At 59.4% G+C, this 16673-nt stretch overlaps 5 protein-coding genes across 5 annotated transcripts; 4 read left to right on the top strand and 1 right to left on the bottom strand.

The window, feature by feature from the left end:
- Positions 1–611: 611 nt before the first annotated feature.
- On the top strand, positions 612–2246 carry PHYSODRAFT_562703 (hypothetical protein; the record flags this gene model as incomplete). The annotated part of the gene is made up of 1 exon (XM_009533664.1): positions 612–2246. One exon carries the CDS (start codon positions 612–614, stop codon positions 2244–2246), a length of 1635 nt encoding a protein of 544 aa, XP_009531959.1.
- Positions 2247–3503: 1257 nt separating this feature from the next.
- PHYSODRAFT_250556 (hypothetical protein) lies at positions 3504–4870 on the top strand (the record flags this gene model as incomplete). Its single annotated transcript, XM_009533665.1, has 3 exons — positions 3504–4101; positions 4245–4651; positions 4682–4870. The coding sequence occupies 3 exons, from the start codon at positions 3504–3506 to the stop codon at positions 4868–4870; spliced, it is 1194 nt and encodes a 397-aa protein (XP_009531960.1).
- Positions 4871–4985: 115 nt separating this feature from the next.
- Positions 4986–6446, bottom strand: PHYSODRAFT_461463 (hypothetical protein; the record flags this gene model as incomplete). The annotated part of the gene is made up of 2 exons (XM_009533666.1): positions 4986–5230; positions 5321–6446. Coding segments are annotated over 2 exons (1371 nt in total), but the record flags the coding sequence as incomplete, so codon positions are not given.
- A 967-nt stretch (positions 6447–7413) lies between these two features.
- Positions 7414–10200, top strand: PHYSODRAFT_317138 (hypothetical protein; the record flags this gene model as incomplete). The annotated part of the gene is made up of 1 exon (XM_009533667.1): positions 7414–10200. The coding sequence occupies one exon, from the start codon at positions 7414–7416 to the stop codon at positions 10198–10200; it is 2787 nt and encodes a 928-aa protein (XP_009531962.1).
- A 352-nt stretch (positions 10201–10552) lies between these two features.
- PHYSODRAFT_562706 (lipid exporter ABCA1 family) lies at positions 10553–16636 on the top strand (the record flags this gene model as incomplete). Its single annotated transcript, XM_009533668.1, has 1 exon — positions 10553–16636. Exon 1 carries the CDS (start codon positions 10784–10786, stop codon positions 16634–16636), a length of 5853 nt encoding a protein of 1950 aa, XP_009531963.1. The 5' UTR covers positions 10553–10783.
- Positions 16637–16673: the final 37 nt, after the last annotated feature.

Genomic DNA, 16673 nt, shown 5'->3' on the forward strand with positions numbered 1-16673 from the left:
GGTTGCTGGCGTCGTAGGTGATTGGACAAAAAGTCGACGCCGATCTTTTAAAGATTTCCCGCTACGTTGCGCGTCCAGCAGCCGAAAGTTGCGTAGCGCAGTCATTTCAGCACAATGAAATGACTGCACCATTTTGTTGTACCGCCACACAATCGGCGCGAAATGACTGCACCGTTTTCATTCGGGGCGCCCCGCCTGTGCCCGAACAAGCTGGTGACGAATCTGAGTACGAGCGCGCGCAGGCAGGCAGGCTCGTGCCATGTGGACGCCCCCGCCGACTCACCGCGATGCCCAGGATCGCTCCTCCTGCCTGCTTGCGCGCGTCGCTGTTAAAAAAATATCGTAGTCTCCGCCTGTCTTCTTGCTGGCCACCAGTTCCTGCAGGAGAGTACGTCAGCGCATCGGTTTGACATTTTTTCGTGGCATTGTGATTGGCTGGGCTGCGACAGGGGGTGCGGCGCTGGGCTGCTGTGCCTCGGACCGCATGTAATTTGGGCCAGCACTTCAGCTTTCGCCTCGCAGCCGCCGCATCGCCACCGAGTCCTCAGTCGAGTCCCCACGGCCCTCCACCTCCTCCGACCACGACCACGACGACAGACTGAACTTTTACGATGGTGTTGACGGCGGCGAGGCTTGTGTGCGTCAACCGCGACGGCGTCAGTGAGCTCTCACACGTGTGGGGCGCCATGGACCAGTACCTGGACTACTCCAGTGCGTGGACCCTCGAGAGCGCGGCGGCCCAAGGGATGAAGTTCCTGGTGCAGCACCTGGCGCTCACAGCCCCCAAGCAGCCGCAGGAGGACAGCAACTCGCTCGTCATGGACTTCGCGGCCTGCAACGGACACCTCGACATCCTCACGTGGCTGCACAACACGGAGCAGCTCAGCGGCTGCTCCACGCGCGCCATGGACGACGCCGCCAAGAACGGGCACCTCCCGATCGTCCAGTGGCTGCACGAGAACCGCAGCGAGGGATGCACCACCAAGGCCATGGACTACGCCGCCAGCAGTGGCCATCTCGCCGTCGTTGAATGGCTGCACCAGCACCGCTCGGAAGGCTGCACGACGCGTGCCATGGATCTCGCCGCGCAGAATGGACAGCTGCACGTGCTGCAGTGGCTGCACGGCCACCGGACCGAGGGTTGCACGCTGAGCGCGGTGAACTATGCGGCGACGGAGGGCCACTTGAACATCGTGCGCTGGCTGTGTGAAGTGCGCAAGGAGGAGTGCTCGTCCACCGCCATGGTCAACGCTGCGCGCGGAGGACACCTGTACATCCTCGAGTACCTCGGCGAGCACTTTCCCCAACTGTTCGAGAGCGTCGGTCCCAAGATGGTGCACGCTGCGATTGCCAATGGACAAGCGGCGATTCTCACGTGGCTCATCGCCGTGCTGCCGGTCAAGTCGCTCAAGTGCGAGGAGGCTGCCGGTTCGTGGATGAATGTCGCGTCTGAGTACGGCCAGGTTGGAATCCTCAAGTGGTTCCACGACCACGCCACGGCGCTGCCGATGAGCGTAGACGGCCACCTCCCCGCCTGCACAGTGGAAGCCATCGAGAAGGCGGCGCGCAACGGCCACAGCGACGTTCTGGTCTACCTGTACGAGAACGACCTGGTGAACCTTACGGTCGAGTCGGACGCCATGAGCGCGCTCGTTGCCGCCGTCGAAGGGGGTCACCGCAACTGCGTCGAGTGGCTCGTGGCGCACTTCCGCGATCTGTACGAGCAAAGCTCGCCTGCGTCGACCACCGCAATGGATGCAGCTGCGGCCGTCGGTCACGTGGATATCCTCCAGTTCCTGCGTGACGATCCGACCACGAGCGCGTGGCAATCGAGTTCCAAGGCCGTCGACGAGGCTGCTCGTCAGGGCTTCGTGGATGTCCTGCGCTGGCTGCACTTCGACCGCTGCCACTACGTCGCGGAGCAGGAGGAGCAGCCGACCGACGATGACGACGCGTCCAGCGACGAGGAGGACGCGGAGCCGATCGACGCGCGTTGGACGCCCATGGCGCTGGAGCTGGCGGCCACCAACGGCCATCTGCCAGTGGTCCAGTGGCTCACCGAGCACCACCGCGAGGTCTGCAGCAACTTCGAGGCTTTCAACGCCGCCGCCTACATGGACCACCTGGAGGTTGCGCAGTTCCTCTACAGTGACGTCCGCAGTGCGTGCTCCGTGGAGCAGGCGCTGGAGCACGCGGAGGAAGGCGGCGCCGAGGACACGCTCGCCTGGCTCGAGGGTCTCAACTGAGACTGCAGCGCAGACATGGCTACAGTTCGCAGTTGAGGCCCCACTTCAAGATTTTTGCAGATAAATTCCTATAGACCCAACCTAGATTCATGCTCTTTCGTAAGACGATACTGGTCCCTAGAGAGCATACCGTAAGACAAAGCGTCTTACGTTTTGCAATCAACGTATTTTGATTACATCTTGATTTTAGTATATCAGTGGCTACATTGTATTTTGTCACTCAAAACGTAAGACAGTTTGTCGGACACCAGTTTGCGCCATATTATTGGTCAAAAGCTCTACTTGACGTGCAGAGCTGCATGTGCATGCTCGGGCCCACTCAACCACGACAGCGGTGCGGATGCAGGCTGTGTTGGTGGCACCTTTGTTCGCCAAGACGACGCAGTTGCATGGCGCGTAGGTCCGTCGACAGCAGGATGATATTCTGGCTGCAGCCACGGCGGCCGCGCCAGGCCTTGCGTGAAGCCTTAGCGCTAAGGCTGTTCTGATCTGTTGCTCTTAAAATGCCACGTCCAGAGCTTTTCAGTGCCTGGATGGTAACGAATAGTGTCACGAGGGAAATATTGTAGGAGTTTTCGTACTGTCAGGTTGCAATGTACGTATCATGATGCGGGCAAGCCTTCCTTCAATAACGTGGTTAGTTACGTAGCATAAGAGGCAGCGATTCTAGAGCGCTTATAACCGCGCCAGTCTATTGCTGTCTGTTAAGCTTGAATCTACGTAGTGTTTCCGTTTCGGCTTTGTTGACAAGTTTCTAGAGAGTGCTCGAGTGTACATTCTAGTCGTTTGCTATTCAATGTACGCTCAAGCACAATTCAGTTCTCCGTGTACCAACCGCGTCGTATCCTCCGAAGGGCATCTCCCTACTTACGCCGACTACGCGGCTTCATGGAAGAGCTCCTCGGACCTCATAAAATATGTATAATACGCACTTTCATTTGAAGGACCTGGCATTTAGTAGGTCGCTAGTTAGGCCAAATAACTGTGATGCACTTCACATTACTACGAAATCGAAAACGAAACAAATACACGTTCATGCTGCCGATTCTGCTCGTCAGCACGGCTATCCGTTGCTGGTGCATGCCACGACGGCGACGCAGACGGCCCGGCCAAGGGCATACAGGGACAACACCACGCATAATATTAGCCAATCACATGGCTAAATTTGATTTGTCGTCAAACTGTCTTACGAATGCTCGACACAAGTGATTTATATGATCCCAAAACTAGACGTAATAGAGGGTGTTTACAGTCAAAATGGAGCGCTGTGTCGTCACCTTCGCAGCGGCGACGCGCGCGTGCGTGACGCTGTTGGCGCTGGCCACGGCCGCCATCGTGACGCCCTATGACACCTCTTCGCACCTGCAGGCGGGCGGCTCCTCGCTCGCGGCGCTGAGCAACTGGGACGGCGTCTACTTCTCGCACATCGCGCGGAGCGGCTACGACTTCGAGCACTTCCACGCCTTCTTCCCGCTCTACCCGCTGCTGGCCCGATGGCTCGCGCATCTGCTTCCTCTAGACGAAGCGTCGGCGGTGGTGGCCAGCGGATGGGTGATCAGCAACGCGAGCTTCGTGCTGGCCGCGCTCTGCCTCTATCGCCTGGGTTGCGTCGTGCTGCGGGACGAGGTGGTTGCGCGACGAGCGGCCTACCTCTTCTGCGTGGCGCCCTCCAGCATCTTCATGTCGGCAGTGTACTCGGAGAGTCTCATGTGTCTGCTGAGCTTCAGCGGCATGTACTTCCTGGCCAGACACGCGCAAGCGCCCAAGCCTCGTCGAGCGTTCCGTGACCTCGTGTACTGCGCGCTGCTGTTTGGCGCGGCCTCCGCGACGCGCTCCAACGGCATTCTACTCTCGTGTACGTTCAATTGCAATTTATTGTGCAGAGGTGGTGGCCCATTACTAAGCGTTGTGGTTGTCTACCAGTGTTTATTGCGTGGCATCGAGTGACAGTGTCGCCATCGCCCAGGGAGCTATTGGGCTTTTGGATACGCACTGCAGTCCTCGGTGCGCTAGCAGTTGGGCCGCAAGTGGCGTACTTTGTAGTGGCGATGGTGCCGTATTGCCCTTCAATTGTGCAGCGGTTCGGCGGCGAGGCGTTGGCTACGGGTGCTGAGATGCAGGACCGGAGCTGGTGCGCCAAGGCTGTGCCCAACTTTACAGCCATGTACACGTTTATCCAGAGCGAGTATTGGAATGTGGGGCTGTTCCGCTACTACGAGCTGAAGCAGGTGCCGAACTTCCTCCTCGCAGCGCCGATAATTGGGCTAAGCTTGCACGCACTTCAAGGATACTTTCGAGGACTAGTCGTGCCAGGACGACCGAGCTTCGCATCTCAGGAGCAACAAGTGCGCAGTTGGCGAGGCACTGCGCTCACTCCGTACTACGTGCACTGGCTCTTCCTGGTGGTGAACGCGCTGCTCGTGGTGCACATCCAGGTGACCACGAGGCTCCTGTGCGCGTGCCCTCCGTTGTTCTGGCACCCAGCGGCTCTGCTCTGTGGATCTACCGGGAAGAGGAAGGAGTCGCCAATTTTGACAACCTACGGCCGACTTGTTGTGGGCTACTTTCTGCTCTTCACAGTGCTGGGCAGCGTGCTCTTTCCTTCCTTCTACCCATGGACATAACTTTGAATCCAAAAGGAATAACCAAAACACGTATTATAATAACATCCATCGGCGTCTGCACCATGAACGTCGTACCTCCCTTCGCCGATCACGGTGTTCAAAAGTATACTCTTCACCGCAGCGAAGACTTCTTGATCTTGAGCTTTTTCGCCAAGCGATCACGTGCTGAGCCCGCTTTGCGCTTCCGGCCGCTGCGATCGTGGCTGTTGTGGCTGTTGTGGCTGCTATAGCTGTGTCCACTGCTAGCTCCAGCGGATTGCGGGGTAAGCGGCAGCGGCGGTCTTACGTCCACAGAGTGCGAGGAAGGAGGATCCGTTCTCGAAGACGCAGGAGAATATCCCCGAAGCATGAGCCCTTTACCTCTTGGCGACGGTGTCACAGCAGTAGGAGGTGGAGCATGGCGCTCCCCTTCCCTCGACTCAGCACGCGAATGACTTCTACTTGAAGGACTGCTTCCCTGTAAAGATCGTCCACGATCCCGGTGTGAAGAGCTTCCGGACGCAGAGGAGCGCTCTCGCTCCCTCTCACTTCGTCGCTTCAGATGTCGCTCATGCCTTGAAGCCCTGGATACCACTGAAGGGGGTGGAGGTGTCGATGGAGGCGGCGGCGGTGAATACGGCGGCGAGACGGCTGGGACTGGAGGGGGTGGAGGCACTTGGGCATGTGGAGTTTTCCTCTCGACCTTCGGCGACGCATTAACCTCAGAGCGTCTACTTCTGTGCGCGCGAGTCGGCGTTGTCAACATATCGATAGACCGAGCTGCAGTCCGCACATCCACGGCAACGACCGGGGACGCATCGCTGCTTTTCCGGTGGCGGCGTGATGAATCGGAATGGCTTCGCTTCCGCTGTCGTTCACGACTGCTGCTTCCCTTCTTGGACGATGACTTGCGGCGGCGTGCGTTCTTCACGCAGCGCGGACACCGATAATCGTCCGGAGGCTCCTCCGTCATCGGGATGCCAACGCACATCGTATGCTGCCACGTTTTGCAGCTTTCACACTCCACCATGCGCTGGCCGTCATCGTGGTTGGGCATCCGACGAATAGAACACACACAGTCGAACATCCAGCCACACCGGAAACACAAGAACTTCTCCTGCGCAACAGCCTCTGGCTGTTTGTCAGAGCACTTGGCGTGCACCCAGTGCGAACAGCTATCGCACTGGATCATGGAGGTTCCGTCGTCGTAGTTCTTCTTCTTCAGCCCACAGGAGCAGTCCACCATCCACTCGTCCTCAGCTTCATCTTGATCCTGTGGAGCCATCTTCACTTCGGCAGTGCCAGCGCTGCCGTTCGTATGGTTCCGCTCGAGGTGCGTAGATCCGTTGGACAACGAGTCGCTTTGCTTCGAGTGTCGTCGTTTGGGCGGCGGTGCCTTCTTCTTCTTTTTCGAGCGCTGAGCCTCGCGTCGCTCCTGCTGCCTCTGCCTGGCGTCCGCCACCACCTCCTTGAGCTTCTCCGTCAACTGCAACTCCTTCTGCGCCGCCTGCTGGCGGAACGCAATGAGCGTGTCCACGGGTGCCGCAGGCAATTGCGGGTACGAGTTCTCCAGGTCCGAGCTTCCATCGCTCTCGCCGCTCGCGTCCTCGTCTGCCGGGTCCACTCCGTTGTGCAGCTTGTCCTTCTCGTCGTCCGTGTCGATCAGGACGCCGTCGTCCTCTTCCTCCTCTTCTTCATCGTCACTCTCAGCCGAGCTGTCACTGCTGCTACTAGAGTCACTGCTATTGCCGTCGTCATCCTTCTTCTTCTTCTCTTCATCCTCATCATCCTTTTTCTTCTTCTGGTCGTCGCCTCCGTCACCGTTGCCTCCGTTGTCACCGTTAGCAGGTGGCGGCGGCGCCTCGTCTTCATTGTCACTGGAGCTGTCACTGGAGCTGGAGCTTGCACTGCTGTCACTGCTGCTGCTACTGCTGTCACTAATGCTGCTGCTGGACGAGGACGGACACGGACTGCTGGCCGGTCGCTCCTGTCGGCCGCTCTCTCCTCCGCTGCTCTCCACCACGGCCTCTTGACCAGCCATCGACTCTTCATCTTCTATCTGCAGCGTCTGGAAGCCCCCCAGCGCCGCTAGATGCGCGCCAACGCCCGTTAGAAGCTGAGCAAGCCACTCGCCCGACGTCACTTCAGGCGGGTTGACACCAGGCGCCGGCGCGCGGATCTCCGCGGCCACGGACGCGTCTCCGGCGCGCAGCATCATCAGCTGCACGCTCAGCATCTTGCGCGCCTGCCCCCTCGAGCCGCCCGCGCACGCAACAGATGGAGCTCTTCCGCCACGCGTGACAAGCCTTGCTGCGGTCTCCGGTCACTTGACTTGAGTATGGACAGATAGGCGAAGCTCGACGGGACTTCCGGATAGTCGGGGAGAAAACGTTCCTTGACTTCGCAGTAGTCAAATGGAGCTTGTTACGACACGGAATGATTACAGCATAACAATTGGGTCAAATGGAGAATTTGGGGGCAATCTTTGCCCAGATGTTAAAAAGAGCGGTGTGCAGCACACCAGTCACATCGAGCGGATACCAAAAAAGCTGAGGCAGGTAGGAATGACCGGCCAGTGGACGCTGCTGCGCCGCTCCGCGCTGCTCCTGGAGCGCGGCGCGGGCGTGACGAGCGCCTCTGCAGGTCTGACGCTGGGCGTGCGTCGCTTCGGCGCGGCGTCGGTGCCCAAGGCCCAGCGCGCGCGCAACTTCAAGGGCAACAAGCGCCAGCCGCAGAAGTCGGCGGAGGCGACGCCGCAGCCGCCCAAGGCCGAGGCCGGCAAGCCCAAGCAGCAACAGCAGCCGCAGCAGCAGCAGCGACACAAGAAGCGCCGCGCAAAGAAGGTCGTGGACCAGGAGGCGCCCGTGTTCACCAACAAGTTCCAGAACCTGCTGAGCTTCGCGTTCGAGGACGTGAGCAGCGAGCCGACGCCGGCGCCCACCAAGCAGCCGAAGAAGGCGCCCGAGGCGTCGTCGCTCGACCTGCTGGACGGTATTGGAGCTGCCACCAAGGTGGACGACAGCCCCGAGCTGACGCTAGCCCAGCTGGGCCTCGGCTTCGATGACGATGATGACTCGTTCGCCAAGAGGCAGCCCAAGCACCCGCGACAGAAGCCCAAGAAGACCAAGCTCTTCACAGGCGACAAGGACCCGTCCACGGTGTTGGCAGCGCTCGGCATCCCGTCGGACGGAGAGAGCGACCGCAACGACGGCCCGCCCATGAGCCGCAAGTCCATGAAGATGAACACGAAGCGCAAGAAGGGCACGCGCAACCTGCTCAAGAACTTCCAGTTCGAGAACAGCATCTTCGACTCGACCGCGGACTTGTTCGGCGACATTGATTGGGAGGAGCGCAGCGATGTGGAGGACCGCGAGCGCCGCCGCTCCCAGAGGCAGCAGCGCAAGGAGGCTAAGCGCAAGCCCAAGGAGCAGCTGCCCGCGCAGGAGGTGGAAATCCCCACGTCGCTCACGGTGAAGGACCTGGCTGAGCGCATGAGCGTGAAGACGCGCGTTGTGTTCCGCGCGCTCAAGGATCTGGGCGAGAACGGGCTCAACGAGGAGTCGGTGCTGACCAACGACATCGCGGAGCTGGTGGTGGACTCGCAGAACATGGTGCCCGTGCTGCTCCCGCCGGACTTCGTTGATCTTGAGCTGACCCCGCTGCCAGAGGATTGCTCGAGCTTCCCAGTGAGACCGCCAGTTGTGTCTGTGATGGGCCACGTTGATCACGGCAAGACGACGCTGCTGGATGCGCTTCGCAAATCGAAGGTTGCAGCTACGGAGGCGGGTGGCATTACTCAACGCATTGGTGCCTTCTCTGTGGAGCTGGGCAAGAAGTTTGGGGCACAGTCGAATGTTACCTTCATCGATACACCGGGTCACGCCGCGTTCAGCAACATGCGATCTCGTGGCTCGGAGTTGACGGACCTGCTCGTGCTGGTGGTCGCCGCTGACGATGGTGTGCGCCCACAGACTGTGGAAGTGGCACGTCTTGCCATCAAGAACAACGTTCCGCTTGTAGTGGCTGTCACCAAGATGGACATGCACGGCCACGACAAGGACGAGGTGACCAATCGTCTGGGTAGCGAGCTGCTGAACCAAGGTGTCGTTGTTGAGAGTATGGGCGGAGACACGCCGATGGTGTGCGTGTCGGGCAAGACTGGCGAGGGCCTCGACCAACTGAAGGAAACGATTGCGCTGCACGCTGAGATGCTGGATCTGCGTGCGGATACGTCTGTAGCGGGTGAAGCCGTCGTGCTTGAGGCGAATGTGGCACGGGGCGTTGGTACTCAGGTGGACACGATTGTCAAGTGGGGCACAGTGAAGCAGGGCTCCTTTGTGGTGTGTGGACTGGAGTACGGTAAGGTGCGGGCACTGGTCGACCAGGCTGGCAAGCGCGTGAAGCAAATGACACCTGGTAACCCTGTGCGAGTGATCGGACTAAAGGGGCTGCCTGAGGGTGGTGTCGCTTTGCTGTCTGTTGCCACCGAGGAACGTGCCAAGGAGGTAGTTGCAGCACGCGAGGCTATGCTCGACTGGGACCAAATGGCCAAGGCTGAAGAGGAGGAAGCTGAGATTCAGGGAGATGACGGTTCTCATCGCCGTCGCCGCCGTTTTGCTGGCGCCCGCCGTAAGTGGCAACAGGTGGAAGTGCGACGACGTGAGGCCGCTGAAGAGGCTAAGCGTGTGGCTGCGCTGAAGCCAGGAGACGAAGGCTATATCGCCAATGTGGTCCCCATCATTGTTAAGACGGACTCTGTGGGAGTCATCTCGGCTATCGACGAGCTCATTGCCTCCCTGCCATCCGACGAGGCCGCGATCAAGTGTATTATGTCTGCCGTCGGCCCAGTAACATCATCGGATATTGTCATGGCTGAGGCCACAGGCGCCACCATCTACTCGTTCAACATCAAGCACCCAGCGTCCATCGACCAAGAGGCACTACAGAAGCAGGTGACTCTGCGCCAGCACCGCGTGGTCTACAGTCTCCTGGACGACATCAAGGAGCTGCTGCAGGACAACCTCCAGGGTGTGGTGGTGCACGATGTGATCGGCTCGGCTGAGGTGATCCAGTCCATCCCGATCTCGACGTCCGGAAGTCGCACCACCAACATCGCTGGTTGCAAGGTGACTTCGGGCTCGCTCAACATGCAGGCCAAGTACCGACTCGTGCGCGACGGCGAGACAATAATCGAGAACGTCGATATGGCGTCCATGCGTCACTTCCAGCAGAAGGTGTCGGAAGTCAACAAGGGCCAAGAGTGCGGACTCCAGCTCGCGGGCACGGACGAGTTCCAGCCCGGCGACATTCTCGAGGCGTACACCACCAAGGTGGTGAAGCCCGAGCTCTAGATTTGGACCGTCGTGTCTTTAGATGTCCACATCCATTAAAGCATAGATATGACTTGGTAGACTGGCAAAGGCACCCGCAGGATATAAAGTTGTTGACACTATCATAACGGTACCTATACCACGGGCGATGTGGGATTGTGTTGCTGAAGACAACGGCAATCTTCTCGTGCAATCTGTTTACCAAGTTCTGTCGTACAGCGTGTTGCTGAGGAGAAGAAGAGCGGGTTGCAATCCTCCTGTGCACAATGTTTACAACTTGATGGCGCCAATCCCGCTGAAACCATGTCGCTGCTCTCATCCCGAGCCTTACTCACTAACATGGGCGTCCTACTGATGCCTATTCCAAGCGTGCGATGGTGCTGGTGGTTGAGCATTATTAGCCGAAACTCGAAATAGGCCATCGGTCAAAGGAGACCGAGACCGACCCAACCATAAGCAGTGACAATCGATCTGAAAACGATGCAACTTCCTGTCTGATCGCCTTCAGTAGCTCATTTGCAGTTTTACGCCTTCCGACAGAGCACACTTGGCCGTTGGTATCCTCCATCCAGCAGCAGCAAAACCCCAGCCAGAGAGATTATTGATGGGGGACTCTGAAAAGGTCGGTGGGTCGACTCGCCCCCGACCGGGAGGCCCCGGCTTTCTGAGGACGCAGCAGACTCTGCTGGCCAAGAGCTGGTTGCTTAAGAAGCGTCACTGGGTGGCCATGCTGCTGGAGATTTTCCTGCCGGTGCTCTTCATCCTCCTCATCACAGCTCTCAAGAGGCTCTCAACCGACGTCCAAGTCCCTGCTGGATGGAGCAGCACCGCGTCGGACGGCAAGTCCTTCTCGCTCATGCAGAACGGGTACCTCGTCCAGGAGCCGACGATGAACGGACTCATGACGTACTTGGCGGTTAGGACGGCGTCCGAGATCCACAACACGACTGGAGTGTCAGGTACAGAACAGGAGGTCTGCGCCTTCAGTGTCGGCTACGGAGGCTTCGTGAGCACCGACACCTCATCGCAGTACGCGGTCCTGCCGTCCTGCCGGAGCTACTTCACCCCGTACAAGCTGGCCATCGCCCCGGACAACGACTTCACTCGCAAATACTTCTTCGAGACGGTCAAGCAATGGTACCCCCGCGTGATGTTGAACACAAGCATGGGGGTGACGATGCCGAGCCTCGAGGACAGCGTCATCTTCTTCGACACGGAGGACGCCATGGAGAGCTACATCGGAGAAGTGGGCTATGGCAAAGGGTTCGCGACGCCCATCGTGTATGCGGCGTTGGTGTTTGACCAGTACCCAGAAGGCGACAAGATCGGCACGTTCCAGTCGATCGAGTACTCGGTCCGCATGAACTCGACGCAAGGCGGAGGAGGATCCCCGGGGGTTGTGCCACGCACACTGGGAGACCCGGCGTTCGAGTCGCCGTTCCAGCGCACCATCGAGCAGGCTTACTACTCGTCGTACGCGTCGCGCGGGTTCATGACGCTGCAGACTCTGGTCGCTCGCTTCGTCAACTGCATGCCCGACTGGGATGAATCCACGAAATCGACCACGGGCGTGTGCAAGCAGAAGCTCTCGACGGCCGTGTCCAACACCGCTAACGACGACAGGCTTTTCCACGCTGTGGACGGCGACGTGCTCCTGGGCGCTGCGCTCTCTGTGCCATTTGCCAGCTCTGGTACGGGTTGGCAGACGTTGCTGACGGCCAGTGGACGTGAGCAGCTTCTGGTGCCTCTGCGTCAAGCTCCGCAACCTTACTTCGCAACGACTGTGGCCCCGTTCCCGATCGACAGCTTCCTTTCCGCCCCGTTCTACGACCAAGTGAGCAGCGTGTTCCCGCTCGTCTTCATCCTGGCCTACCTGTACGCCATCTCGCGAGTGCTAGTGGTCCTGATCCAGGAGAAGGAGACGCGCTCGCGTGAGTACCTCAAGATCCTGGGCATGTCGGAGAGCGCCATCATCCTGTCGTGGTACATCACGTACTTTGTCATCTTCCTCATCAGCGCCATCCTCCAGGCCATCGCAAGCACCGCCGGTCTGTTCCCGAACAGCGACCCCGGTCTCATCTTCCTCTTCTTCCTGCTCTTTTCGCTCAGCGTGCTCGCGTTCGGCTTCTTCATGAGCACGCTCTTCTCCCGCTCGCGCACTGGGTCGTTCGCTGGCATGGTGCTCTTCTTCTTCATGTACTTCGTGTCCAGCGGCTTCTCGTCCACATCCTCGATTGGTTCCAAGACGGGCGCGTGCATCTTGCCACCCGTGGCGCTTTCGTTCGGAGTTCAGTCGCTGGCCACGGCCGAGTCAACCGGTGTGGGCATGAGCTTCGAGTCGTCAAGCACTGTGGTCGACAACTTTAAGTTCGGGTCTTCCATCGGCATGCTCTTCTTCGACATCATCCTGTACACGCTGCTAGGACTCTATCTCGAGCGAGTCATCCCCCGCGAGTACGGCACCGTCGAGAAATGGTACTTCCCCCTGCAGCCGAGCTACTGGGTCAGAAGCTTCCGCGCCAAAAGATGCTTGAGTAAGGTTAACGATGTGGCCAACAACGTCGTCAACGGGAGTCACGCGGTGCTCGACATTGAGAACCCGAACATGGAGGTCGCCAGTGAGGAGCTGCGCCACCAGGAACGAACGGGCGAGGCGCTGGTGATCAGCGATATCAAGAAGGAGTTCGTCGTGCCCGGAGGAATCAAGCGCGCCGTTCGTGGCGTGAGTCTCGCCATGTACAAGGACCAGATCACGTGCTTGTTGGGCCACAACGGCGCAGGCAAAACCACGCTCATCTCGATGCTCACGGGTATGATCGCGCCTTCCGCTGGTGATGCCTCGTTCCGCGGGCTGTCACTGGTGCACGACATGGCCGAAATCCGACAGTCTTTGGGACTCTGCTTCCAGCACGATGTGCTTTACAGCGAACTCACAGTCGAGGAGCACTTGCTGTTCTATGGACGCGTGAAGGGCTATCGCGGTGCAGCGCTCAAAGAGGAGGTGATCACGAAGATCACTGAAGTGGGTCTCACCGAGAAGCGACACGTCTTCGCGGGCTCGCTCTCCGGCGGCATGAAGCGTAAGCTGTCGGTGGCTATCTGCCTGCTCGGCGACAGCTCGCTCGTGTTCTTGGACGAGCCCACGAGCGGAATGGACCCGTACAGTCGACGCAGCACGTGGGAGATCCTGCTCAACAACCGCGCCAACCGAGTCATGGTCCTCACGACCCACTTCATGGACGAAGCCGACATTCTGGGGGACCGCATCGCTATCATGGCCGAAGGACAACTGCGCTGCTGCGGGTCGTCCCTCTTCCTGAAGAACCGGTACGGTGCTGGATACAACTTCACGCTGGTCAAGAGCAGTGACCCCGCTAAGCCCTGCAAGGAGACCCAGCTCCATTCCCTTGTCACGGAACGTGTTCCTTCCGCCAAGGTGTTGAGCAACGTCGGCGCGGAGATCGCCTTCCAGCTGCCGCTAGACTCCACCGCGTCCTTCCCCGCGCTGTTTGAGGAGCTGGACAGCAAGATGGGCGACTTGGGCGTGCTCTCGTATGGCATTTCAGTCACGACGCTCGAGGAAGTCTTCATCAAAGTGGCCGAGGCCAACGACGAGGACAACCAGCACACCCTGAACAAGAACGCCGCAAGTCCTGGTGCTGCCGACGCTGGTCTTCCACCCGGTGGCCCAACCATCGCGAGCCTTACGGGTATGACCATGTTCTTCGTGCACCTTTCAGCGCTCCTGCTCAAGCGCTTCCGCATCGCCAAGCGCGATCGCCGAGTCATCATCTTCAGTGCGCTCCTCCCTGTGACGCTGCTGGCTGCCGGGTTTATTATTCTCAAGACCAGCTCACTCACGCGGTCGGACGAGAAACTCGCACTCGCCACCGACGACTTCGAAGCTTCAGTGCCCAATGTCCCGTACTTCTGCGAGGCGGATGACTCCAAGTGGTGCTCCAGTACGCTGGACCTCTTCACAGGCGGCAAACCCTCCCCCTTCACGTCCGCGGATATTCCTTCACCGCCGTACACGACATGGCCGACCACCGTCTTCGGCGTTAACTACACTGAGGCAGACCTTGCGAGCTACAGCAACCCACACAGCAACGAGTACTGCCTGCGCATGGGAGATCAGATCTACCAGCGTGGCTTCGGCAAGGACGACGACGGCAAGGTCATTCAACCCCCCGTCAAGGGCCAGTACGGTGGCTACCTCGTGCACGGGTCCGAGAGTGAGCAAATGTTCGGCTACCACCTCTTCGTGAACACTACCGCAGCGCACGGCGCAGTCATCTTCAAGGCGTTGATGGACCAAGCTCTGTATCGCTTCATGGCCGGCAGCGGATCTGGAGCGACCGACGTGACTTTGAAGGCGAACACGTACCCGCTCCCCATGACCGCAGCCACTCAAGCCCTCTTTGGGTCGTTCCTGGCCTTCACGGCGTGCATCTTCATCGTTATCGCCTTCGCGTTCTTCCCGGCCTCCATCGTCGGCTTCCTCGTGAAAGAGAAGCAAGCCGAGCACAACTCCAAGCACCAGCAGCTCGTGTCGGGCGTGAGTTTACCGGCCTTCTGGCTGGCCAACTACCTCTGGGATCTGCTCACGTACGTCATCCCGTTCATCGCGGCCATCGTGCTCATCCAGATCTTCGACATCGCGGCCTTCACCGGCAACGACTGCGTGAGCTGCACCAGCCAGACGTTCCCAGCGATCGTGCTGCTCTTCATCCTCTTCGGGCTGGCCATTTGTCCGTTCACCTACTGCCTCTCGTACTTCTTCAAGGAGCACGCTTCCGCGCAGACGTACACGATCATGGCCAACTTCTTGCTAGGCGTTGTGCTCATGGTCGTGTCCTTCATCCTGGACGTCGTAAGTACGAGCAGCGCCGATGCCAACAAAGTCCTCAAGTTCTTCTGGCGCCTCAGTCCGCTCTTCAACCTGGGCAGTGCGCTGCTCAACCAGTGCCTCAGCGAGATCACGGCAGCCTTCGGTCGCACATCCGGGACGGTCAGCCCGTTCGACATGGATGTCATGGGCTGGGAGCTGCTCTACCTGGCGCTGGATGCCATCATCTTCTTCACGGTCGCGGTTGGCATCGACTTCCTACTGAGCTTCCCGAAGATTAAAGCCGCGATCTTCAAGGACCCGCACCTGGAGGACGCTCCGTATGAAGAGGACGAGGACGTGGCCCGCGAGGCTGAACGCGTACGCAGTGGCGGAGCTGACGGCGACGCTGTGAAGCTGCTTGGCATTCGCAAGGTGTACAATGGCAACAAGGTGGCCGTGCGCAACTTGTCGTTCGGTCTGCCCAAGGGCGAATGCTTCGGCTACTTGGGTATCAACGGAGCTGGCAAGACCACGACCATGAAGATGATGACAGGCGACATCCTCCCGACCACGGGCAGCGGCACACTTGGCGGCTTCGACATCCTCGGAGAGCAACTGGAAGTCCGTCGCTTGATCGGCTACTGCCCGCAGTTTGACGCGCTGTTCGAGCTGATGTCGGTGCGCGAGCACCTGGAGCTCTTCGCGCGTATCAAGGGCGTATCGAGCGCGAACTTGAACGACGTCGTCAAGATTCTCATGCACCAGATGAACTTGGACGACTTCGAGAACAAACTGGCCGGGACGCTCAGTGGCGGCAACAAGCGCAAGCTCTCGGTGGCCATCGCTCTGATCGGGTCGCCGCCGATTGTGTTCCTGGACGAGCCCTCGACTGGCATGGACCCCGTGTCTCGCCGCTTCATGTGGAATGTCATCGCTGCGATTTCCACGCAGCGCAAGGAATCGACCATCATCCTCACCACGCACTCGATGGAGGAGTGTGAGGCGCTCTGCACGCGAGTGGGCATCATGGTCGGTGGTCGTCTGCGATGTCTTGGCAGCGTGCAGCACCTGAAGCACCGCTTCGGAGACGGCTTGATGCTCGAGCTGAAGCTAATGGGTACGCCCACGCATGACATCGACGCGCGCGTGGCTTCCGTCTTCGGTGGCAGCGCCTCGACGACGACGTTCCCCCGTGCCGAGCTGCGCGCTAAGTGCGAGGCGCTGGGCGACGCGTCTTGGGCCGACAAGATCGTCATGAGTCACGCCACTGGTTACGCCTTGGCGACTGCACTCGAACGCGACGGGACCATGCGTCTTGGCATGCTGTGCGCGTGGTGGGCAGCTGAAGAGCGCTTCTTAGGGCTAGACGCGTTCCTGCGTGAGAGCTTCGCGGTAGATGCCAACACTGGAGTGAAGATGCTGGAGCGGCAGAACGACATGTGTCGATACAAGCTCACGGGCCAGGTGCCGCGACTGGCGAGTGTCTTTAGACGCGTGGAGGCCAGCAAGCAGCAGCTCGGCATCCGCGAGTACGCAGTTTCGCAAACTACGCTTGAGCAGATCTTCAACAACTTCGCAGGTCAGCAGAGCGAGGAGAAGGGCGTCGCGCGCGGCATTGGCGGCTAGATCACGCGCTACACTTTCCAGCACACAAACATCATAA

Source organism: Phytophthora sojae, assembly GCF_000149755.1.
Source record: "Phytophthora sojae unplaced genomic scaffold PHYSOscaffold_7, whole genome shotgun sequence".
Classification (NCBI taxonomy): Eukaryota; Oomycota; class Peronosporomycetes; order Peronosporales; family Peronosporaceae; genus Phytophthora; species Phytophthora sojae.